The sequence below is a fragment of the Colletotrichum spaethianum genome, assembly GCF_022836535.1.
Source record: "Colletotrichum spaethianum MAFF 239500 DNA, contig01, whole genome shotgun sequence".
NCBI classification, from domain to species: domain Eukaryota; kingdom Fungi; phylum Ascomycota; class Sordariomycetes; order Glomerellales; family Glomerellaceae; genus Colletotrichum; species Colletotrichum spaethianum.
This window is the reverse complement of record NW_026054771.1, coordinates 470,132-492,584: the sequence shown is the minus strand read 5'-3', so window position 1 is coordinate 492,584 and position 22,453 is coordinate 470,132. Positions and strand designations below refer to the sequence as shown.

Sequence of the window (22,453 nt, the reverse complement as noted above, 5' to 3'; positions counted from 1 at the left end):
GCGGTTGGAAGAGGTCGAAGGCGGGCGCGCAGATCGCTCGTGGGACTGCGTGAAGGGACTTGGTCCCTTTTCACTACGGTCGATGGAACGAAGAAAGCCGTGTCACCGGATCAGGTTGTCGGTCCGTCAAGTGTTGAGAAGCGGACGAGGCTGAACTGAGAAGGCGCGTAGGTGACCAAAGGTCTTGTGTGGGCGGCGTGAGGTAGGGAAGAGGTACGGAAGGCGAAAGAGTAAGTATGATCAACTAGGCGCGGGGAGCTGGGAGGATTGTTGGGGGAAGCTAAGCTTGATGGAGGAGGACCCTTGGAGACGTTTGTGGTGGGGCTTTAAGCACGTACCCTAGCGGCTTAGCAGTCGTCTATGACCAGGCGTCGCGTCAAGCGGTTCTCGGGTACATTAGCGGTCTGAGCTTGTGTCATTGGCTGCATCAGCTGGGCCCGGACAGCAACTGGGTGAGCTTTAGCAAGTATTTCTGGTTTTCTACAGCAGCAGCCATGACACCGGCGTGGGACGCTGGAGTAAGACCAGTAATCCCGTGAAGGCATCAGATGGACTTGGCATGAATACGCGAAAGAATGGGAGGAAGGTTCTGTACATAGTCAGGCGGGAACGGAGCTCTAGTTCATTTGGCATGTCACTTTGGCTCCTCCTGGCATATACTACGATGAATGGGAAGAAATCACCAAGATTTAGATGAAATGGCAAGCAACTCATGGAAAATTCGAATCGCAGCACTGTTACGGAAGTACCTTACTGCGATGGTAATTCGGTACCCTAGAACCGAGACGCGACCAGGACTCTGGAACGCACACGCACCTGGAGCGTTCATATGACATCAGAAAGCTTACCTCAGCAAGGATCCTTTATTCTGATACGTGCAAGACCTTTTTAACCACCTCTCTTACACGCATACTGCTCGCTGGCCTTTCCAGGTACAGAGCTGGAAATGCTGTTCGTACGGAGCTACATGCCTACCATGGGACCACCTCATTAGTGAACCACCACGTACCTAGGTGCCTGTTACACGGCCGCGTCCGTCTCACTCATCGGCGACGTCGCCCACAACTCCAATCGCCGCTTTCAAATGTGAACATCAAAGCATCGGCAAGTGCAACCATGGCTGACCTTCTACTTGATCTGCTCGACACGCGACAGGCCCCCGGCGCCAATACCAACCCAACACCTCGATCAACCAAGCTGGCTTATCTGTCCCATCTCGCAGATCAAAGTCCGGCAGCCCTGACATCGACAGAGCCTCAGTCTCTAACTCAGTCCTCACAATCGCTTCTCCTCTCACTTCAAGGCGTCTCGAAGCGCTCTCACAAGTCCGTAATCGACTCGGCCTCACACCATGCTACTCTGACCCGCGCCTTGCCTACCCTGGTCGCTGATACTGCCGACCTACGCCAGGCAATCCCAAAACTTGACTCAGAAGCTTTGCGCTTTTCGACCACCTACAGCAAATCCGGCGACAATGAGGACCTGGCCGAAAGAAAACGAGCCCTGCTGCTGCTTCGCAACGTTGAGCGCCTCGTTGACGTTCTTGAACTCCCAACGCTCCTTTCCTCGGCCATCAACACCATCCCTGCCAATTATGCCTCAGCGCTTGATCTCAACGCCCACATCCGGAGGCTGCACGGCCTGTACCCAGACTCGCCGCTGGTTGATCTAGTTTCCCGCCAGGCCGACGAGGCCATCGTCAAGATGACGGCTGACCTCATCACCGCCCTCAAGTCTCCGGGTCTCAAGTTGGCCGCGTCACTACGGACCGTCAGCTGGCTCAGGAGAGTACTTCCTGATTTGTCTTCGATGAGCTCCTCAAGTCGCGAGTCCCAGGAGCATACTCTCTCTCTGCTTTTCCTTTGCTGCCGAGTAGCTACCTTAGACGCGACTCTAGGGGCTCTGCAGCCCCTCCGCGAATTGGCCGACGAGGAGAGGAATAGGCAGCAAAACGCTAGCAACCAGTCCTGGTCCGGCGGTCAGCAAACAGAAAAGTATCTCAAGCGTTATGTCGAGATCTTCCGCGAGCAAAGTTTCGGAGTCGTCTCTATGTTCAAGAGCATCTTCCCCAACACAAGCCATCACGTCAGCCGACCCAACGCCGACAGCAAAGATCCTCTCCAGCCTTTACCATCGACGCTGTCGACGTTCCCACTTCATCTCGTCGAGATGCTCCTCGAGACCTTAGGCGAGTATCTCCCTATTGTAAAGGACCAGGCCGCACGAGATAGCATTCTTACGCAAGTGTTGTACTGCTCAGGAAGCTTGGGTAGACTTGGGGGCGATTTTGGCATGCTGTTGGCTGGGCTCGGTGACAAAGGCGAAGGAGTGACGAAACAATCCGAATGGGTTGATATTGTCAAGCGACACCGGTTACTGTCGGGGCGCCTCGAGTCGGTTATTGGTGATTACAAGACAGCCGGGGTCAAAGACGGTTGATGATCGAAAACATGCCGACCCTTGATGGTCTTTTTGTGGCAAGACTTCAACAAGGGTTATTGCTTGTTTATCAACGGTTGGAAACCTGGTGTGTCAGCCCAAAGAGACGGGAATCGACCCCATAGCTGGGGTTACCACCTGAACCACGCAAACGGGACTGTAGATTAGTCGAAACTGGATTGAAGGTAGGCGATGGCTTGCGAGGGAGTCATCCCTTCTGACATCGCCACACCCAACGCATGAAACATAGATTCGGGCACACTTTAGTCGTTGTTGCCTACTCTGTTCTCCTCTTCTACTTTGGAAATTTTAGGGATACTGTCGGATGATCCGGAGGCTGACGGCGGCACCCCCAGAAGTTCCACCGATATGGTTCGGGGCGACCCGGACTCACAAAGCCGGATAGAAGCATAACACAGGCATAATCACTACAAATCCAATCATGGATCACTTTGGAACTCCGTTACGTTCAAGTCCCCGGCCATCATCTGCCAACCACGACCTGAAGTGGCTAGTGAGTGAACACACCTACGCTCAGCTGCCACCAGCACCCTTGTAATCACTCAATAAAAGTCATCATGACTTCGTGATCCCCTTTTGTCAAGATTTAGTATCATCGCAACCACATTGACAACATCTCGCACACGCCCCGAAGTTCAACATTGAGATACACGATGGCTCTGAATCCCGATACCTGTCTTCACACATAAACCTACTTGCAGACTGCGCGCCTGTTTTTCTTGATTAGTGCAGTTCAGTATATCCACTCATAACGGCACGGCACACTTTCGCTCAGGGCCTCATGTCTCAACAGACGACGATCTCTGGCCGGACAAAGTCATGTAAGTGATGAACTCACATTTCGATAGAACCAGCCCGGGAACTTGTTTGATCCTGGCGCTTCTGCTTCATTCTTGCATTGTTGTCATTATGACTACGGTTGTTGTGACTGCTCAAGCCATCATCCCTTACCAGTGCACAAGCTGATCTGTACATCTCATCCTGCCAGCTCGGCATTTCATTGCTGGACTTGGCTCCGGTGTCGCGTCGGCGGTGCTTCTGCAACCGCTCGACCTGCTGAAAACGCGTGTGCAGCAATCAGGCCACCGATCCCTGACATCATATCTCAAAGACGTCGCCGCCGCCCCGAACAAGATCCAGACGCTCTGGCGCGGTACAGTCCCGTCGGCACTAAGGACCGGCTTCGGCTCAGCTCTCTACTTCACGTCCCTCAACTCCATCCGCCAACATGTCGCTGAAACGCGCCTATTGGGCCAAGCCGCCGCTGGCCGGGCCACCCACTCGTCCTCGTTACCGACGCTCACCCCGACGGCTAACCTCGTGGCCGGTGCCGTTGCCCGAACATTCGCAGGCTTCGTTTTGATGCCCTTGACCGTTATCAAAGTTCGATACGAATCGAACCTGTATTCCTATCAGTCACTGCTCAGCGCATCATCCGACATCTACAGGACGAACGGCCTGCGAGGCTTCTTTGCTGGCTTCGGTGCCACGGCTGTCCGCGATGCGCCGTATGCAGGCATGTATGTATTATTCTACGAGCTGCTCAAGAAGCGGCTGAGTGGCCTGTCCTTTGATAATAGAGGACAGAACTCAACCCGCCCCATCACCATCACAACATCGCATGCGACGTTGGTAAATTTTAGCTCCGCCATCATGGCCGGGGCCGCTTGCTCTGTTGTCTCCAACCCCTTCGATGCTGTCAAGACAAGGATTCAGCTGCAGCCGGCCATCTACCGCAACATGTACCAGGCCTGCCACAAGATGGTCACAGAGGAGGGTGTACGGTCACTCATGGACGGGGTAGCGCTCCGAATGAGCAGGAAAGCAATGAGTTCGGCCTTGGCCTGGACTGTGTATGAAGAATTGATTCGAAGAGCTGAGCGTACTTGGTCCTCTAGTTTGACAACGACAGAAGCAGAGCCATAGCATAATGTCCGCGCGCCCCAAATAGATAGTCCCACCTCATCCCAATCTCAAACAAGCACCATGCCGCAAATACCTGACGCCCCATTCCTGGTATAATCCAATGCTACTGAGCACCCCATTGAGTGACTACCCGATACGTCATCTCTTAATTGCACCATGCGAGTGATGCGAGCCGTAGCTCCAAGTTGCTCGGTGGCAGTGCCTCGCCTAAATCTCCATCGTGTATACGATACGAGCACGTTTTAACCGGCGGCAAGCTCTCAAGTTGACTCTCATGAATCACGCCGGCTTGGCGCCGGCAAGGTACATGAGAAGTGCTGGCGACTTGCTTCGCTTGCGGTCACTCTTCTTTCTTACCCATTCAAATTCGGGCTCATGCCTGTGAGACTTTTTGTCCTCGATCTCGAGCACCAGCTTGGATGAACGCTTTTCGCGAAGCGACCTGGTGTGCCGCCATAGCGTGTCCTGTTCCCATTCTGGAACCCAACGTTTGATGAGCACGTAATCGGGATCCTGGACCACATGAATTAGCAAGTACTACTTCGAAGCAGTGGAAGGGTGATCTTCGCGTACGACATCCAGCTCCCATTCGACGTGGTATGTTCTCAGCGTCTCAATTGACAGATGCTTACGGGCCATGCGCGTGTAGGTCGGGCGGCTGCCTGTGACTAGAGCGTTGTTGGCGGTATTGGGATTTGAGTTGGGCTTGGGAGACTCGGGTATCTTCTCCTTCTTCAGAATGGCAGCAATGGCTTTTTGGTCAAGACCTGACTTCATAAGGTCTTCCTGGAGTCGCCTCTGATACTCCCTTTCGCGCTCCTCCTTCTCCTTCTTTTCCTTGGCCAAGCGGTCCAATTCTTTTTGGCGTTCTTCCTGCAACCTTCTCTGGAACTCCTTTTCGCGCTCTTCCTTCTCCTTCTTCTCCTGGGCGAGGCGCTCCTGCTCTTTCCTCTTGTAACGCTCCACGGCATCAGCAGCCTCCTTCTCTCGCTTCTTAGCCAGATCTGCCAGCCGCATTTCCTCCTGGTATTTTTCCAGTTCAATTTGTGTCTTAAAGCGTTTCTCTTCGGTGGCGCGGGCCTCGCGACTTCGGATATCATCCAGGTCGCGCTTTGCACGCTGGAGCTCAGCCTCTTCTCGGTACTCCTTTTGGATTCTTCGCTCCTCCTTCTCGCGAGCCTGGGTGATTCTCAGCTCGGCCAGCTCCTGGCGAGCTCTTTCAGCCTCATAGTCCTCTCGGGTCATGTAGGAGGACGATGGTGATCGAGAGTGAGAGGAGTGACCGCGCGAACGGGAACGATGACGAGAGTGGTAGACCTGCATATGGCGGTCATCCTCGTCATCTGAGGAATGTTCATTGTAGATGCGGTTGTTGATGATTACAGGAGGCAGTCCTGGTGCTGGCGCCGAGGGCGCACTGCTTGGGGGAGTAGAGCGACGCTCGCTAGAGCGTTCTCTCGATCGAGTGCGAGTGGTGATCACTGTGCGCTCTGGGGCCAGGAAGGCAGGTTGTTGAGGGGCTGATGCATAGTAGCTTCTGGCCCTAGGCCTCGCCTCAACGTAGTGGACGGGCCCAGGCGACGGCGCTCGACGCCTTGAGAAGCGGATATCAATATCATCCGAGTCCGAGTAGTAGCTACTCATTATGGAGAGGTTGCACGACAGGTTGCGTGGGGTGTTTGCAGTGACTATCGCAGGATCAAGGATAGTCTTTAGTCGGTGGTCCTCGGGAATAAGGCCAGAAACGTCAACTCCTTCACAAAAGAGGCGGAGGGCAAATGGCACAAAAAAAAACAGCTGAGATAGTAAGCAGAAGAGGGGGGAAGCGGGAAAAAGACGTTGGGGGCGAGAAGGTGAGATCTGGTGGCTCTTTATGCTTTCCCTAGCTTAGGGCATCAGACGACCGGGGGGCGATGGAGATAGATGCCTCCCCCGTCTGGCGCACGATACGATGATCGGCTTACATGGTCGAAGGAATAAAATGGTTGGCGTGGGACGGTCGACATGCGAGCTTGCGTGCGAGGGTAGAGGGGGGCAGCAGAGGGAGGGGGAGGGGGGCAGGGAGGGAGGGTGAGGAGAGAGAGCCTAGGGACTGGAAAAGAGAGGAGTACCTACTGCCGTACAGCAAATAGGAGGCGGGGGGGGATCCAAGCAGGCGGGCACTCCTCTAGTTCGGAGCGAGAAGAGAAACGGATTAGGAGGGGCGCCACGGGTGTCTAACGGTCTCTTCCAAGTGGCTGGCAATCGGGGTGTCGAACCGGTGTTGCCTACTTCTGCTCCTGATTGATACTGCAAAACGTTGTAGCTGATGGAATAATAAAGGCCGTTCCAGTGACTAATAGAACTCCAAGATCCCGAGCGACAGACGGGAGGAACCATCAACACCATCTACGCTCTCGAGGGCGGAGGACGGCGGACGGAGCACGTCGACACCCATTGCAGTGACGGTTCACGTGCTGCAAGTCTAAGGTACGTCCTATACCGGAAGGAAGGCGGGGCAGTCAGCATCGGTAAAGCATAAGACTGGCCGGCTATTTGTCAGTTCGTCTGTCTGTCTTCAGAGATTGTCTTTCTGCTCCCGCCTTCCTCGTCGAGTGTTTCCTAACCCCTCCTGTCCTTCCCATCCCTCCACTTACTAGCCGTCTTTGGATTGGCCCTTTGGCGTAGCTGCCGTAGGGCTGCACGATTGCTGACAAAGTGGATCCCAACGTCCAGGGTGCAGTGCTACGGGTGGCTTGAGCTTCCACGCTCCTTACCAGCATTGGGGGCCAGGATGCCTCGTCCCATTTTTCAGGTGCGGGTGCTCGACGTGACTGGACAGCGCTGATGGAACGGGACGAGACTGTCAAATGGTGCCAACAGCCACCGATGGCGGTCGACAACTTCAGCTGGCCAGGCAGCCATTTTCAAGCAAGCAGTGTCACTTTCCTGGTCTTGGGACGGCAACACTTGTTAAGATGACGGCCAGGGTATCACTCGTGTCTGCCTGTGTGACTGACTATACAAGGGAAGCCCGGCTCCAGTACCCATGAGCAGAGGTCGATCGTCGCCTACCTCGGCCTCAGGTACGGTAAAGTAGGGCCAAGGTACTCCGCAGGTTGTGTACCTGAATGGAAACAACACGCACACAATCTCGGAGCTGAACCTCAGCCCTCGCAGGCTAAACTCCGAGTAACTGATGCGAAATCCATACCTATATCCTACAAAATGATCCATGTCAGCAGCGTCGTAGCTTTGCGTCAACTCGTGTGGTCAGCTAAGGTTGTCGTTGCCACCCTTGACTCTTGCCTGCTCTGCTATGTTGCCTTCCTCACGACTCACTCATCCTCACTTGAGTAATCCAGCTTCATTTTGCTTGTTGTAACACTGTTGAAGTAATTTGACGCTCCAAGCGCAGGCGGCTACTGAAACAACCCTAAATGGGCGAGGCCTATCAGGCTTGAAGAACAACCCTTCTCACCCTGTCACTTACTCAGCCTATCTGTTGGTCTCCCCACCTGCTCGCGGCAGCACTCTTTGCCCTCAGGCGTGTGTGCTCATACGCATGGTCTATCAATTTTTGGTTCGGTGTCGAGGGTCCTCGGCGGGAAGTAGTTTATGACCTGTGCCCCCGGCCCTCTTTGTATGTTTGGGAGGGGGGTTCCTTGCCTATGATTTCTTATTTTTGTCCTCATACCCTTGTACATACTTTAGTTACCTAAACGCAGCCACGAGACTCACACACACACACACACACACACACATACTGACATATTAGGCAGCCTCATCCTGACCACTAGTCATATACTCCAAAGGACATAATTTGTCTTGCTGACATAGATGATATCGACTTTGTATCCCGAGCAAGGCTCTGGCTTTCTCATGCCATGCATCTGCTGGCTGACTCAGCCTATCTGGTTCTAGCTGCACCGCCCGTGTCATTCTAGGTATTCAGATCATCGGGTCCCCAGAAGACGAGTTGAATTGGACGTATAAAAGAGCCACGTCAACCCTGATGAGATTTGAGACACTAAATCTGTTTGAACTGGACGCTCGGAAAAGTTAGGTTGACCATTCATGGCTCCAGCTTAGCAATGGCAATCATTCGATTCTCGGAGCCAATTGCCCGTCTTGTCGTCTGGCTCGTCGATCAAGTTAGGATAGGTGCCTCATCCTTCGTCCATATCCTTTGCTACAAACTCGTGCCTCTGTATCTGTCTCCAGAATCACTTCTTCATACAATAACCGTCATGATTGTGCCTTAAGCATCTGGTCAATGTGCTGCCGGCTGTTCTTGTATGTCGTCTCTAAGTAATGCAGCTTCTGGCTCAGCTTCTCAACCTCTCCCTCCTTCTCCTTGATCTGGCCCTCCAGCTTCTGTGTCAGCTGCGGTTTGGGCATCGAGACGAACCTTTTCCGCCTCCCCACCGGCAGGCCAAGTGTCAGCAAAATCGGTACCGAGCTGCATCTTCTTCCACTCCGCTCCTTTGCAACCTGCCAAGGACGCAATATCGGCTGCAGCAGGGAGAATAAGAACACACTAGCCAACGAGGGTTCCACGTACATTTTGCCAACACCCTCGTAAACACCCGAGTTCACGGGTAGGGTCGACACCTCATCCAAGGTCAGGCGCACCATGCGCATTTCTCGTTGCTTTGCCGTCATCTGCGTGCGAGCCTGGCCAATCTGCTGCTGGGCCACAATCGCTTGGCTCTCAATTTCACGAATCAACTATGACGGAAGGTGAGTGAGCATTAGTTAATCAAACTATGCCAGGAAGTAAACCAGCCCGGGACTGCACTCCTCTCCTACCTTTTCGAGCGCTTGGTTCGAGATAGACATCGTGACTCGTTCCGACGATGTGACCGAATGATATAAACGCGGGGTTTGATCGCGGTGGCGAAGGAAACACGACCTGGTGTCGGGTGGTTCAGGAGCGGGCGAACGTTGCTGCGGTTCAATATGAATGCAGTGATGATAGCCGTGGTAATGTATTAGGCCAGGTAATTCCTCTTATGTGGGTGTGGGCATTCAGGTAGGTATATGGTGCAACTTCAGGGTCAGTGTGGGTTTGAGTTACTTATGGGGGTAACAAACCTTGCAATTTTGGAGTGGACTATCCTTTTTACGTTACTACCTATAGTGTTTAACTGCAATTTCTAGGTTTGTGAATGTGGGGCTGCCGCGGCCGTCCACCTGCACGATATATCGGACATCACAGAATAGTATCAGTATAGTCCATTGCTCACTACATAAGGGCCCCTATGGTGGAGAAACGTATACTGCATGAGAAGTAAGTTCTATAATGCCGACGCAATTCAAAGGGTATCTGCAGTAGATGAAAAGACAAGGACTTGGTATCCGTTTGCCCGCAGTCTTGCATAAGTGTCATCTTCCCTGATGAAGACCACGCCACCGTATCCAACTAGGACTGTATCCGGAGCAACAATGCCATAGTATTTACAGTGGTTAAACTCCTGTTGTCGTCGGAGATCTCATCCGCGCAATCTGTGAGGTGGCTTTGGCTGGCAGCATAGTACTCCTGCGCATCACTGCCCGGCTCTTATTCGGTCTTCTTACCCTTGACAACAAGTGGTATCGACAAGAGTGACCTAGGCCAAACAAGTCTGTACTCGTCCTCGCGGCCCTCGAGACATCTACGGAGCCATATTCCCCAAGTGATGTAGTAATAAGCTAATGCCTGGTTAGCCCAGCGAAGGTAGTGTCAGGAGCCCCACCATTAAATGTAGAAGGCCGAATGGCTCATACCTCCTAAGATGATGTCAGTGACTGTTTGATCGGGGAAACGAGGGCGGTCGGAAAGCAAGCACAACACATACCGATTCCTGTCATCAAGTGCCACCAGGCGTGACCCTCAAGTACGGCACCCCAAGGCAGACCGAGCTGTCGCCGCCAACGTCGGATCTGACTGCAGAAGGCGTTATCCAGGTTCCAGATGAAAAAACCCAGGAGGAACACGCCAAGGCCCGTGCCAACCATGATCCACATAGTTTTGAGGATTCCATGAGCCTTGGCGCCGTTTCTCTTGACAAGGATCGGGCGTAGTTGGGTCTCCATCACATATAAGCTACGTAGAACAACCTGCATAGCGTCAGTGTTCATACAAAGTAAAACGATGTGCAACCCGAGGAATGGGCGTTATTACCGTTGCTGTAAGTGCTGCATAGCACGCTTGGTGGAACACGGGATCTTTGGTAATGTGGTAGTAAAACTGGTGGTGTTGCAATCAGTCTTCGCCTCCATTCACGTTGACATTCCCCTTCGGCAGAGAATCGAATGGTGCACACCGTTATAAAGCCAGCCAGAAGAATGAGGCCAGTGCCCAAAAAGACGGCGAACCGCGGTGATTTTGAGAAAGAGAATGTTGCAAAGACCATCAAACACGTCGTGTAAATCATGGATAGTTCGTCAATCAGCTGCATGGGATCTAGGCGGATTCTGTAAGCGGTGTGCTTGAAAACTAGAAAAGGTCGACATGCGCCGCTAGATGTTGAGACCATACATTTCAATGATGTGTGGAAGGCCGTGGAGCCGAGACCAACGATAACATAACCCAGATAGGCAATGAGGAATATGCGCGGGTGTCCTTGAGAGATGCAGTTGTGGACGCCTTTAAACCCGAGCCAGAGGAACAGGAGGTTCGTAAACGTCTTGCAGAGGTTCGTAGTTAGCAACGTCGACGTTCCGGACAGTTTTTCGGGTTTGATTGGTGCTCACATTGCAAACTTCAGCACAGTAGTACGAAACTGCATAATCCTGGGAAAATGTGAGCAAAGGTCAAGAGCACAGTGCCCGCTGGCTCGGCCAGTACGCAAGTCATCTCACCTCTTCACAAAAGTTCAAAGTTGACGTCTTCTCGCCCCAGTAGCCATCTGGAACGTCCTCGTTGTAGGCTAAGCGTAAGGCCTGGAACAACGGGGACGACGCCATTGCGGTCGAATAGAGCCGGCTGAATGTAGACCAAGCTGAGCCAGAGTCGGACAATGTAGCGAAGAACCAGAGGGTGTCTCCGGGTAGACTCCGGTCGATATTGGACACCACAGGAAGCGAGCGTTTGGGGTGCAAGGAGGCAAGAGGGGGCCGGTTTGGTTAGAGAGAGCGACGAAGTACTTGTTGGGATTAGGCCTAGCACACAAATGATGCAGAGCTGTCGTAAATGGCCTTTCAAAGAGTCTGAAAGTTATTTTAGGTTCCCCATGCGCAGTTCCAGGTTCCAGACTTTCGAGAGATGGCTATGCGAGATGAAGAGTCAGAGAGGGAGGGTTTAGAGGAAGAAAGACCGAGGCACCGTCTTGTGATGTTCCGGGTAGTCCGGAGGAAGTCTGAATAATAAGGTACTGGCGTTGCCCGAGAATGGTTGATTGGCTATACCTTGGACTAAGGTACTGTAGGAGAGAAGCAGGTGAGTGACCTCAGGTAACCCGGGTCAGGCAGTAAGCAAGGTATGTGGTAGACGAGGGGAGAAGTAGTGCAGGTTGCAAGGTCGAAGTACCTATTTTGCGAGGTAGAGAAGCAAGGTAAAAGCAAGGGAGGCAATTGGCTCGTCTCGCAAGAGAACAATATGGACTGGATCCGTAACGTGGCTCCTAGGAAAGAATGTGAACCTGACTGAGCAAGCCGGCAATTGCAACCCGAACCATGTCCGCTCAGTGTGTGGGTTTTCCACGTTGCAAGCTGCAAGTGCGCCGGACCACGACTCGGGCCCGGTCCAGTGTCTGGCCGCTAGTACAAGGACCATTGGATAGCAAAGTACGGGTGTATTGTGGAAGCTCCGGGGCCTAGCAGGATGACGTACCATAGCTTGGGTGTCTTGTCTGAGCTTGTGGTGTGTGTGTGTGTTTGTGTGATTTTAAGGCACGGCAAAGACGGATGGATGTACCTGATCGTGTAAACTGGGCGGCAGAGTACTTCACTCTGACTCGCTAAGGCTGCAGAGAGTGTTTGGGCCCAAAAGATTCGCGTTGCCGCAGCTCAGCATGTCTACCTGATGGGGTCGGCACGGCATACTTAGCTGATGGTGTTGTACAAGTCAGTTTTCAAGCCGTAAGGTCACCTCGAGTGTCTGGTATTTGGGTTGCTTCCCACTCCGGGCCTAGGAATGCGTGCAATGTAACTTTCGTTTATTCGCATACTAATTACGGACGCGCAGTATCTCCTCCCTACATTTCACTACTAAACTCGCTCCAGATGGTCCTGTTTCGCAAGCTCTGGCTGGACAGGGGTCCCTTACACAACGCTAAGGTGCCGCCTCGACAGGCCCGAGGGTTCCTTGCTCTTTCACCGCGCCGCGAGGCAGGTACTTCGCTTCTATGGGGGTTCCTCAATGCTGGGCAAAGTAGTGTGGTGGTGTACACTAGGTACCTTGGGCTTGCAGGCTGTGCAAGGCACCGTAAGAAAACAAAAAGCGCCTGCCTCGTAGGCCAATGATTCCACGTAAGGTGCCATGGAAGCTGCAGCACAGAACAATTCACACCCGCCCTCTCAGCCCCGAAGCCGACATTGCTCCGACTCCCTTACATGCCACCTAGACCTTTGTCGTCTTTTAACGAGAGCTGCGTATTGTCATCGCACCCAACCATCAAACATACAGTCACTGCTCTGTAGGCATTGAGAGCGCCGCCGGTCCGCAAATCACTCAGTAGCATCCAAATATCTTGTCTCTGCGATCCGCCATCTGATTTCAGTCTACCGACTTAATAACACGCACCCTTCCGAGCAGCGCCCAAGGCAAACTACGTTCGTAACGAGGCTAGTCTAATACATTGCGAACCAACAGCACGAGAACTCCAACCGATCCCACTGCTCAACTCTGGGGCCGCACTCGAAATGTACATGGTCGTCGGATCCCGCACCAGCCACAAGGCATAGCCCGCTCATATCCACCTCCGCTTGGAAGCTAGATTTAGGAGTCACCCAGTCGTCGCCATGGCAGCTCCCGCAAAGTCGACGCGCTGGGGTTCCTTTCTTCAGCAGGCCGTCGCCGGTGTGGAAGCCCGGCTCGACAACATCCTCGCTGAAGGCGAGAACGGGCCCAATCTGTCCCAACCTGCCCAACCTGCCACAGCTCCCGCCAAGGACCAGTCAACTAGTGAGCAGCCCTCGTCCTTCCCATTGATCATTGCGCTGTACAGTTTCTCGCATGACCTTGCTGTCCTGATACTGATTCTCGACATGACAGACCAGCCCCGTTCTTCGACCAGCAGCCGTACCAATGACCGCCTACAGGAGCGCCTTGCTAAGGCTATGGCCGCCAAGAACAGTCAATCATCCGACGCTCGCAGTATAACCTCAGAGTCTCAGAGTGCCCGGCCGAGCGCTGACGGAGGCCGTCCTGAAGCCAGTACGCCACAGAAGGATCGTACTGCTGCTACAAGTCCGGTCCTAAGTCCAGCACTCGGCTTCCCCCCGACTCAGGCCGCCGCCCCCGAGCATCCCGCGCAACCCCAACTCCAACCCAAGCCGACTACCCCAAGAGGCTCCCAGGATAGCCAGCAACCTCGGACTACGGTACAGAATGAAACCAAGCTGGAGACTACACACGCAGATACAACCAATGCAACTGACAAAACAGTCAAGTCTAAGACGTCCCAACCCCCACCATCCAAGGATACAGCGGACACTAGCCACACATGCAATCAGTGTTCTGTACTCAAGGCGCGTGTCGAAGCTCTAGAAGCTATGGCGGAACATGCGGCAAAAGAGCAACAGGAGGAAATACATCGCCATGTCGAGCAATTCGAGGCCCTCCAGGCAAAGGTGCAGTTCCTGGCACGGGATGCGACTGACGCCGCCCGAAAGTCTGCTGGCACAGCACCGGCGGGTAGCCAAGAGCGGAAGCTCGCCGAAAGAGACGAAAAGATTGCAGCGCTCATGGAAGAAGGAAGGAACTTGGCTGCCACAGAGCAGAAACACCGGACTATCATCAGGAAACTCAGGTCACAAATTGCTGGTGACGAGAAGACGGTGGCAGAACTACGCGCACGCCATGACAAGCTGACGGTCGACATGGATGCGTTGCGTACTCGAGCCAGTCGCGTTGAGGAGCTCGAACAATCGAACCAAGACTTGCAGATAAGGTCTAACGGAATGCAAGACGAGTTGAACGCTTTGCGCGCCGAGGCTTCAGCCAACAGGTCTTTAATCCAGAGGTTGCGGGACGATCTGCGAAAGGCTTCAGACCAGGCCCATTCGGACACCACAAAGGCCACCGAAGAGGCGCTCACGGCAGAGAAAAGTCGTGTCAAGGATCTCGAAGGCACTGTCGCTGCCCTACAGTTGGAAAAGAGCTTGGTTGCCGACAGGGCCAAGGCCAACGCCGCTGAAGCAGATGAAAAAGTGGCGCGAGCGGCTGAGCGCACCCGTATAATGGAAATTGAGATGAAAACGGAGCTCCAAGCGATGGAAGGAAAGCTAGAAGCGATGCGTGCGCTCGCAGAGGAGGCGTCCTCGGGCGCCGTCGGTGATTCTCAGGCCAAGCTGCTGCGCCAAGTGGAAACATTGCAGACACAGCATGCGATTGCTGCGGAGAACTGGCAAGGCATCGAGGCGAGTCTGGTTGCCCGAGTCGGCAACCTTGAACGCGAGAGGGATGATGCTCTGCGACGAGAGTCGGAAATGAGGAAAAAGGCGAGGGAAACCGTAAGATACGATCCTTACCTCAAGAGTCATCGGCCGAGGCCCCAGCTGGTATGTTTTCATTCTAACTATTTGATAGGCAACCCGGTGCAAGCGTCAGGACGAGGAGCTGCAGGAGTTGACGGGCAGGCTCTCCAACCACCAGCGAGACATTGAGGCGTACCAGCCACGTATCGAGGCACTCCAGAAACGGGCAGAAAACGCGGAGGCAGCCTTGGCCCAGGCTAAGTCCGAGCTTGAGAAGCAGCAGCAAACAGCATGGAAGGCTGAAAGGACGGATTCAGACCGTCGACCTTGGCTAGAAGACCACTTGCCTGGGCCTGGGTCTAGAGTACATAGCCGTCCAGACTCACCGTTGCTGTCTGTGCCCACGCGGACCATGAGTAATGACCTCCTCTTGCTACAAAGTGTGTCTGGAAAGAGCCGCAAGATCTCAACCCCGTCCAACGGATTGGACGGCTTTCAAGAGGGTTCATCGGTCGGAAGAAAATTATCGAGCCAACCTCCAACGAGGCCACCAATGCTACCCAACGGCTCGAGCCTGCCCGTGGCACCATCTATTACATCATTCGAGCTGCCACCTGACTCACTGCCAACGCCCACGTCGCATGCAGGCGAGAAAGACGACATGTTTGAAGGAGTTGAGATTTCTTCGTCTCCTCGACAGATGATGCAGGACATGGTATCAGTGTCAACAGTTGGCGCAGGTCCTTCAGTGCAGCTGGTGGAGAGGATGAGCGCGGCCATCCGTCGGCTTGAAGCGGAAAAGGTAACTTCGCGTGAGGAGCTGGCGCGAATATCAGGGCAAAGAGATGAAGCAAGGGCAGAGATTGTGTTGCTAATGAAAGAGTTGGAATCGAGCAAGACGGCATCAAAACGTGTTGCTGAGTTGGAAGGACAAGTTGACGACCTGAATTCAAGATATCAGACAACGCTAGAGTTACTCGGGGAGAAAAGCGAGCTAGTAGAGGAGCTGCGTGCTGACGTGCAGGATGTCAAGGCCATGTATCGCGACCTGGTAGAGCGAACAGTCAGGTAATGGGATTATGTGGTTTCGAGCGCCCATAATAGAGACGAACAAACAAACTCCCAGTCCCATTGTGAAGAAGCCCCGCCCCCAAATCCAGCCAAGACCAGAAGGCATAATCCAATTACCACAGCTTGCGATCTGGCTGTTTCACAGATCTATGCCCTCCTCCTCGGCGGTACGCTCGATGTAGCGGCGAACCTACACACCATTTGTTAGTGTCGTCTTTCTCGATATTCAGCGTGGCGGAGACTGGTATATTCACGGACCTCTTTGTCTGGAGCTAGGTCTAAGGCTAGACATCCGTCATTGTCCTTCTTGTTGAACTCTGCTCCAGCTTTAAGCAGTGCCATTGCTGCATCACCTGGTCAAATGTGTAAGCAGTCAGTGCGTCATGTACAAACGATACCTGCGTTCTGTATAGCACATACCATGACCTTCAGCAATGGCATGGTGCAGTGCCGTGTAGCCTGCAGCATCGGTAGCATTAATGGGGCTCTTATTCTTGATCAGAAGTATCACCATGGGAACTGAGCCTATGGCCGCAGCTCTGTGGATGGGATATTGGCCGCGTTTATCACGGACCCTGGTAGACACGGGAGGGTCGTGACTGATAAGCGTCCTTGCGACATCTAGATTGTTTTTTGAAGCCACGAAGTGAAGGACATTCTAGGCCGCCAGCTTTAGAACGACGATACATAGCCTTGGTGTAAGTGTGGCTTTACTGACCTGTCCGTTATGGTCTAGGCCATTTGGATGTTAGAATATTCAATGACAATACACGACAAGGAGACAAGTGGTTAGTGTCTTACTCTTCAAGTTGACATCGGCTCCCTTCTGAAGCAGCAATTTAACAAGGGCCTCACCGTCCTTGAGGCTTGCAGCAATCATAAGTGGCGTCCAGCCGCTGCCATCCTATGCACCAACGGTCGTGGTTAGTATGCAAGTTGCCAATTTGGCCAAGCCAGGAAACAATACGGCGAGTTGGCTTACTTGGACGTCCGGGTCGAAGCTGCGGTACTGCGCAAGCAGAATGACTATGTCAACGCAGTTGGATGACGCAGCCCAGTGAATCGGCAGCCTGTCATCATCATCCTCTCGAGTGGCAAGCTTGGGCTCTGTCTAAAGCACACCATTAGCACAGGAGAGTGTTCCAGAGAAGCATCCATGTTCGAATTACCTTGAGAATGGTCTCTGCCACCGAGACTGTACGGTTGTGAGTTGAAATAGATGCATTTTTGAGAGTCTGGCGATTTACCTCTTCCCTCTCGAGCGGCGGCGTGGAGGGGGAACCGATCCTGGTACTCGTCCATTACGTCTTGGTGTTCTCTTATCCCGATGCAGATAATACGAATATCACAGGAGAAAATCTATGCGCTTCGTGTTCTGGACAAAGATGCAACAGGGCACTGAAGACGGGCAATAGGTACAGTGGCGGCTCTGACCTGGTCGAGGCTGTCGTTGGTGGGGTGTAGTTCAAAGTAAGCCAAAGCTCAGGGGTGAGAAGAAGGGTGAGGGCGGGAATGAGTAGTAAGAACACTGGTGCGTAAACTATACAGACAAAGGGTGGCCAAAGGGACGAGATGGACAACGGAGTGACGAAAAATAACAACGATCTATGTTGCTACTTGCGTTGATGTAAAAGCGCGAGTATTAAGAGATGGGGTCTCAAGTGTGAGAAGCTTAGGTGCTGGATAAGGTAATAAATGAACCTTAACACGAGGTACGTTTCTCTAGCCATACATGGTGCCCTTCCCATTTGCATTTCACACTGTGTACATACTGCGTTCGACAACATTAGGTAGCTTGATGCTATGGCGCTTGGTCCCCAGTCAAGGGGACTTGGTCTGTGCAGCTCTTCTTCGAGGTACGTACCTCGAATGGAAAGTCTAGAGATCGCCTATTTTCAAGTCGAGGTTTTGCGCGTAAGGCTGTCTACTGTAGAAACCATTACAGCCAGCCGCATCTCCATCAACCACATCAGCACACCAGGTCTCTGTGAACAACGAGGGGCGATCTTTCGAAGAGGCGCCGATTGTTTAGCTGTTTCCAATCGATTTTGGTCAAGTCTAGGTTGAACCTCCGTTGCAATGGACGTCGCCATGTCCGACTCGGCTGGTCCATCAGCTGACACCTCCCTCTTGGGGACGCTCATTAATGGCAACCAGAAGACAACCAAATCCATTTACTCTGATTCGCCCAGTGTATCCACGAGGAAAAGACAACGAACCGAACTTGGCGATCTCGCCTTAGAGAAACCTATCGACAAGGCGGCCGCTGAACGTCGCTTCAGACTTGAGTACGTCGATGTCCAGCAGCTTCCGCCTTCACTCGCAGCCAAACAACCAGTACCTACCAAAACTCGGAGAATCAAGGCGCAGCCCAACGCGGAAAAGGCGCTTGTTCGACAGCGACCCATCCAAAAGCTCCTCGAGAGCTCCAACGGTCCCGCGTCTACTCTCAAAGATGGGCAAGTGGCTCCGATTGAAGACGGCTCCCAGCGCACTTCATCCGACTCAACAAGCCTTACCCAGGCAGGCACTTCAACACCGCACGGCTCCAGACCTGAGTGGCATCCCCCATGGAAATTGATGAGGGTCATTTCCGGCCACCTGGGTTGGGTGCGAAGCTTGGCGGTCGAGCCTGGAAACAAGTGGTTTGCCAGCGGTGCTGGAGACAGGACCATCAAGATATGGGACCTCGCTACAGGCTCCTTACGCCTTACCTTGACTGGACATATATCAACAGTCCGCGGCCTTGCTGTCAGTCCGCGCCATCCCTATCTGTTCTCTTGCGGCGAGGACAAGATGGTAAAATGTTGGGATCTCGAGACGAACAAGGTCATCCGCCATTACCATGGGCATCTCAGTGGTGTCTACACTCTCGCCCTCCATCCGACTCTTGACGTACTGGTTACTGGTGGTCGAGATGGCGTTGCTAGAGTTTGGGACATGCGAACGAGAAGCAACATCCATGTCTTGTCCGGGCACACCGGGACCGTGTCAGACGTCAAGTGTCAGGAGGCAGATCCTCAGGTCATCACTGGCTCGTTGGACGCAACAGTGAGACTGTGGGACTTGGCTGCTGGGAAAACGATGGGCGTATTGACGCATCACAAAAAGGGAGTTAGGGCGCTGGCGACTCATCCCCAAGAGTTCACATTTGCCTCGGGTAGCACCGGCAGTATCAAGCAGTGGAAATGCCCCGAGGGAGCTTTCATGCAAAATTTTGACGGGCACAACGCGATCATTAACACCCTGAGTGTCAACCAGGAGAACGTACTCTTCTCGGGCGGCGACAACGGCTCTATGAGTTTCTGGGACTGGAAGACAGGCCACCGCTTCCAAGCCCTCGACACCACGGCACAACCAGGATCCTTGGACGCCGAGGCAGGCATCATGAGCTCGACCTTTGATCGCTCTGGGTTGCGTCTGATATGTGGGGAGGCTGATAAGACGATCAAGATTTGGAAGCAGGATGAGAAGGCGACACCGGAATCGCACCCAGTTGTTTGGCAGCCGACACTGGCGCGACGCAAATACTAGCTCTCAGCGTAGGACATAATGAAGAACAACAGTAGCAAGACAAACATAGTCATACTAATAGATACCCGACATGTGAGTCTACCTACCATATGCGATCGTATCATAGTGACTCTAAAAAAATAGACCTAAGGCCTTGACCTCTCCATCGTCCCGAAATGCCATTTTGATCTCCTCATCTCCCACAGCCAGGCGCATCTTACTTGGCCTCTCCGCTTTTTGTGCTTCCAAGACAATTATACCTGCGCCCACCAGCTCAATCGCCGCCCGCCGGAGCGCCAGAGCCTCAGCTACCCGCGTACCCTCCTTGACTAAGCCTGCGTCGACTCCTGGTGGTCCAGTTGTCAGGGCCGAGATGACGTTAGAGTCCAGAGCTCCTGTATCAAGCTTCATGATACGATATAGTTCGTCCATAACATCCCCAAATGTCGTCTCGATAGTACCGTTCCTTTGCATTTTGACCAAGAGGGAGCTAAGAAGTAGCTTGGGCCCAAATGCCAAAGATCGCAAGTACTGCTGTGTGGGGTTGGTGGTTGCCTCGTTGATCGCTCTCTTGATTGTTGCTATTGTGACCATGACCGGCCCTCTGAGTGCCTTGCCATTGCTCGCAGCAGATCGCTGTCCCTTCTGCCCAGTTGCTGAAGTTTCTGCGCGACTGTCGGCCTCGGCGAGCTCTACAGCTCGCCTGCAAATGTCCAACGCTCTCCTGGCGTCACCGCTTACCGCAGCCACCTTTCGGCTAGCGAATTGAATGGCATCTGGCTCGACAACGTTTCCAGGCACTCCCTCGAGCCTGGACTGTATGATTCTCATAAGTTGCTCGTGGTTGTAGCCGGGAAAGGTAATTCTCGTCAAACCTGTGATTTCAACTTAGCCCCCTGGACGCAGACCCTACACCAACGTTCAACACTGGACTGACTGACCTATACGACTGCTAATCTTGTTGCTGAGAGTCCTCTCGGGGAGATCCATGGTATTTGCCACAGCCAAAACAATGAGTCTGCTGTGTCGTAAGCCCGGCCAGTTGAAAAAGTTATACATGACGCTCTGATTTTTAGTCACCAGCTGGTCCAACTCGTCCATCAAAACCACACATGGCGTGCGGCGAGGACTGGGGTTATTGAACTCCCTCTCCAGAAGGTCTATGGCTTGCGTGGGACTGACGCGTTCCCCCTTGAGAGCCTCCCATAAGAGGCTGTACGACTGGTGAGGGTCGGTGATCTTCATGCCATTGATCTCCACAAAGATGAAGTCGTCGAGTTCATCAGCCCTCACACAGTCATCCAGCCGAGATATGACTTCCCGAACCGTTGCTGTCTTCCCAGTCCCAGGGGTTCCAGCAATATAGATGCAGCTTCCCATACCGTCTGCGATGGCTGCCTCCAAATGCGAATATACCAGGCTGAACTCGCTCTCCCTGCAGGGCAAACTTGTTGGTACAGAGGCAACATGTAATTGAGACCGGGCCAGCTGAAAAGGTGACGACTGTAGGCGGGTCAGAGACAGCTTTCTGGTGCCCAAGGGCGTGAACTCGAGTGTTTTCTTGACCAGAATTCTAGAAGGAAAAACAATCAGGGTCAGCCAGAAAGTCACAATCGGCCAGGGAGGCAACCGAGTGATGCATACCGTTTCCGAGACAAAGGAGTAGTCACTGTCCGATTTACCCCCTTAGGTGTAGAATCAACGGATCTGGCTACCCGTTTAGGAGTTACAACGCCCCGGACTGCATCCGAGGCAGTGTATGGCTGCTCTGGTGTGGAATCTCTTGCTGATTGGCGTCTTCTGCTCGACTTTGTGTGCGATTTCACATATTCAATCAGGTCGTAAACGCCCTGCTCGCTGGCATCGTATATGTTTTCCCATACGAACTCGTCCGAGTACGTCGCTGTTCTTGTGTTACAGGCACGGCGACAAATGAACGTCTTTTCGTAGTCGGCCGAGGATCGTGGGACCTTCCCTGACGGGTATTGTGAGATGAATTCTTGATGCGATAAGACAACAGCCTTGCCATTGATGGCGGCGAGCGGGTTTACGTCCCACGAGGGCGATATATATAGTTCATTCTACAGATGGTAAGCGTCGACGTAGGTGGTCTTGCGTTGAAGCGACATACAGGCAAGGCATCCGACCGTTTCCTTTCCTTGTTACGGATTTCCTTCTCCGTCGAAAACCACATGAAACTTGCTGCCTTTTCGCCGTCATCCTCCTCCAAAAAGTCGCAAATAATGGCAACCCAGGCTTCTTTCGACCCTTCGGCCTTCAAAAGAACACAGTCGCCGATGTGACACACGAAGTTACCCATCTGGGCGCCCACAATACGCGCCACGACACTCGTCCTTTTGCGCTTCCGGCTATTGGAAGCATCGTTACCAGTGTGCTCCGGGAGCCCGAGATCTGTGGAGTCGTGTATCCATTCCCAAGGGAGATCGTCGACACCGAGCTCGTCGTCCGAATCGTCTCGTGCAACACCTGTGAATGGCGCAGTTTGACGGCTACCCTGACGGGCGGCTAATGGAATGGGAGGGGCCATAGAAGCCCGTGATCGACTATCGAATGCGAAGAAGTATCGCAAAACTCTCAGAGGTTACAGAACTAATGGTGGTTGGTGTCAAGAGTTCGCTACACCTAGGTCGCTACTGACGGTGTGAGTATAGAATCGACGCGACGAAGCGCGTCGTGAAGCTCTGAAGAAGGAGAAAAACGCGAAAGAGCACAGGAAGTCACGTGTACGTAGTTCCGCTTATCTTCTTAGGTATAAAGGAACGCTACTTTATACAACTAGGTAGTAGTTAAAAAAGGTATATTCTAATAAGATAAAACAAGACCGTTATATTAAGGTTATGTTTATTATTATATTTAGTTA

The 22,453-nt window shown here is 53.1% G+C and overlaps 10 protein-coding genes across 10 annotated transcripts; 4 read left to right on the top strand and 6 right to left on the bottom strand.

Moving 5' to 3' along the window:
- Window positions 1–1,116: 1,116 nt before the first annotated feature.
- On the top strand, window positions 1,117–2,439 carry ColSpa_00120 (conserved oligomeric Golgi complex subunit 8; the record flags this gene model as incomplete). Its single annotated transcript, XM_049266332.1, has 1 exon — window positions 1,117–2,439. The coding sequence occupies one exon, from the start codon at window positions 1,117–1,119 to the stop codon at window positions 2,437–2,439; it is 1,323 nt and encodes a 440-aa protein (XP_049122289.1).
- Window positions 2,440–3,241: 802 nt separating this feature from the next.
- On the top strand, window positions 3,242–4,386 carry ColSpa_00119 (mitochondrial glycine transporter; the record flags this gene model as incomplete). Its single annotated transcript, XM_049266331.1, has 2 exons — window positions 3,242–3,281; window positions 3,449–4,386. 2 exons carry the CDS (start codon window positions 3,242–3,244, stop codon window positions 4,384–4,386), a joined length of 978 nt encoding a protein of 325 aa, XP_049122288.1.
- Window positions 4,387–4,665: 279 nt separating this feature from the next.
- Window positions 4,666–6,030, bottom strand: ColSpa_00118 (reticulocyte-binding protein 2 a; the record flags this gene model as incomplete). Its single annotated transcript, XM_049266330.1, has 2 exons — window positions 4,666–4,899; window positions 4,960–6,030. 2 exons carry the CDS (start codon window positions 6,028–6,030, stop codon window positions 4,666–4,668), a joined length of 1,305 nt encoding a protein of 434 aa, XP_049122287.1.
- A 2,583-nt stretch (window positions 6,031–8,613) lies between these two features.
- On the bottom strand, window positions 8,614–9,207 carry ColSpa_00117 (prefoldin subunit 1; the record flags this gene model as incomplete). The annotated part of the gene is made up of 4 exons (XM_049266329.1): window positions 8,614–8,742; window positions 8,777–8,859; window positions 8,907–9,096; window positions 9,178–9,207. 4 exons carry the CDS (start codon window positions 9,205–9,207, stop codon window positions 8,614–8,616), a joined length of 432 nt encoding a protein of 143 aa, XP_049122286.1.
- Window positions 9,208–9,928: 721 nt separating this feature from the next.
- On the bottom strand, window positions 9,929–10,443 carry ColSpa_00116 (alkaline ceramidase 3; the record flags this gene model as incomplete). The annotated part of the gene is made up of 2 exons (XM_049266328.1): window positions 9,929–10,059; window positions 10,206–10,443. 2 exons carry the CDS (start codon window positions 10,441–10,443, stop codon window positions 9,929–9,931), a joined length of 369 nt encoding a protein of 122 aa, XP_049122285.1.
- Window positions 10,444–10,998: 555 nt separating this feature from the next.
- ColSpa_00115 (alkaline ceramidase 3) lies at window positions 10,999–11,316 on the bottom strand (the record flags this gene model as incomplete). Its single annotated transcript, XM_049266327.1, has 2 exons — window positions 10,999–11,142; window positions 11,212–11,316. 2 exons carry the CDS (start codon window positions 11,314–11,316, stop codon window positions 10,999–11,001), a joined length of 249 nt encoding a protein of 82 aa, XP_049122284.1.
- A 1,995-nt stretch (window positions 11,317–13,311) lies between these two features.
- ColSpa_00114 (protein sgm1) lies at window positions 13,312–16,060 on the top strand (the record flags this gene model as incomplete). Its single annotated transcript, XM_049266326.1, has 2 exons — window positions 13,312–15,072; window positions 15,101–16,060. The coding sequence occupies 2 exons, from the start codon at window positions 13,312–13,314 to the stop codon at window positions 16,058–16,060; spliced, it is 2,721 nt and encodes a 906-aa protein (XP_049122283.1).
- A 138-nt stretch (window positions 16,061–16,198) lies between these two features.
- Window positions 16,199–17,361, bottom strand: ColSpa_00113 (ankyrin repeat-containing protein; the record flags this gene model as incomplete). Its single annotated transcript, XM_049266325.1, has 6 exons — window positions 16,199–16,249; window positions 16,318–16,412; window positions 16,480–16,680; window positions 16,861–16,963; window positions 17,042–17,166; window positions 17,307–17,361. The coding sequence occupies 6 exons, from the start codon at window positions 17,359–17,361 to the stop codon at window positions 16,199–16,201; spliced, it is 630 nt and encodes a 209-aa protein (XP_049122282.1).
- Window positions 17,362–18,138: 777 nt separating this feature from the next.
- ColSpa_00112 (pre-mRNA-splicing factor prp46) lies at window positions 18,139–19,593 on the top strand (the record flags this gene model as incomplete). Its single annotated transcript, XM_049266324.1, has 1 exon — window positions 18,139–19,593. The coding sequence occupies one exon, from the start codon at window positions 18,139–18,141 to the stop codon at window positions 19,591–19,593; it is 1,455 nt and encodes a 484-aa protein (XP_049122281.1).
- A 111-nt stretch (window positions 19,594–19,704) lies between these two features.
- ColSpa_00111 (origin recognition complex subunit 1) lies at window positions 19,705–22,120 on the bottom strand (the record flags this gene model as incomplete). The annotated part of the gene is made up of 4 exons (XM_049266323.1): window positions 19,705–20,447; window positions 20,514–21,075; window positions 21,255–21,653; window positions 21,704–22,120. 4 exons carry the CDS (start codon window positions 22,118–22,120, stop codon window positions 19,705–19,707), a joined length of 2,121 nt encoding a protein of 706 aa, XP_049122280.1.
- Between the last annotated feature and the right edge of the window lie 333 nt (window positions 22,121–22,453).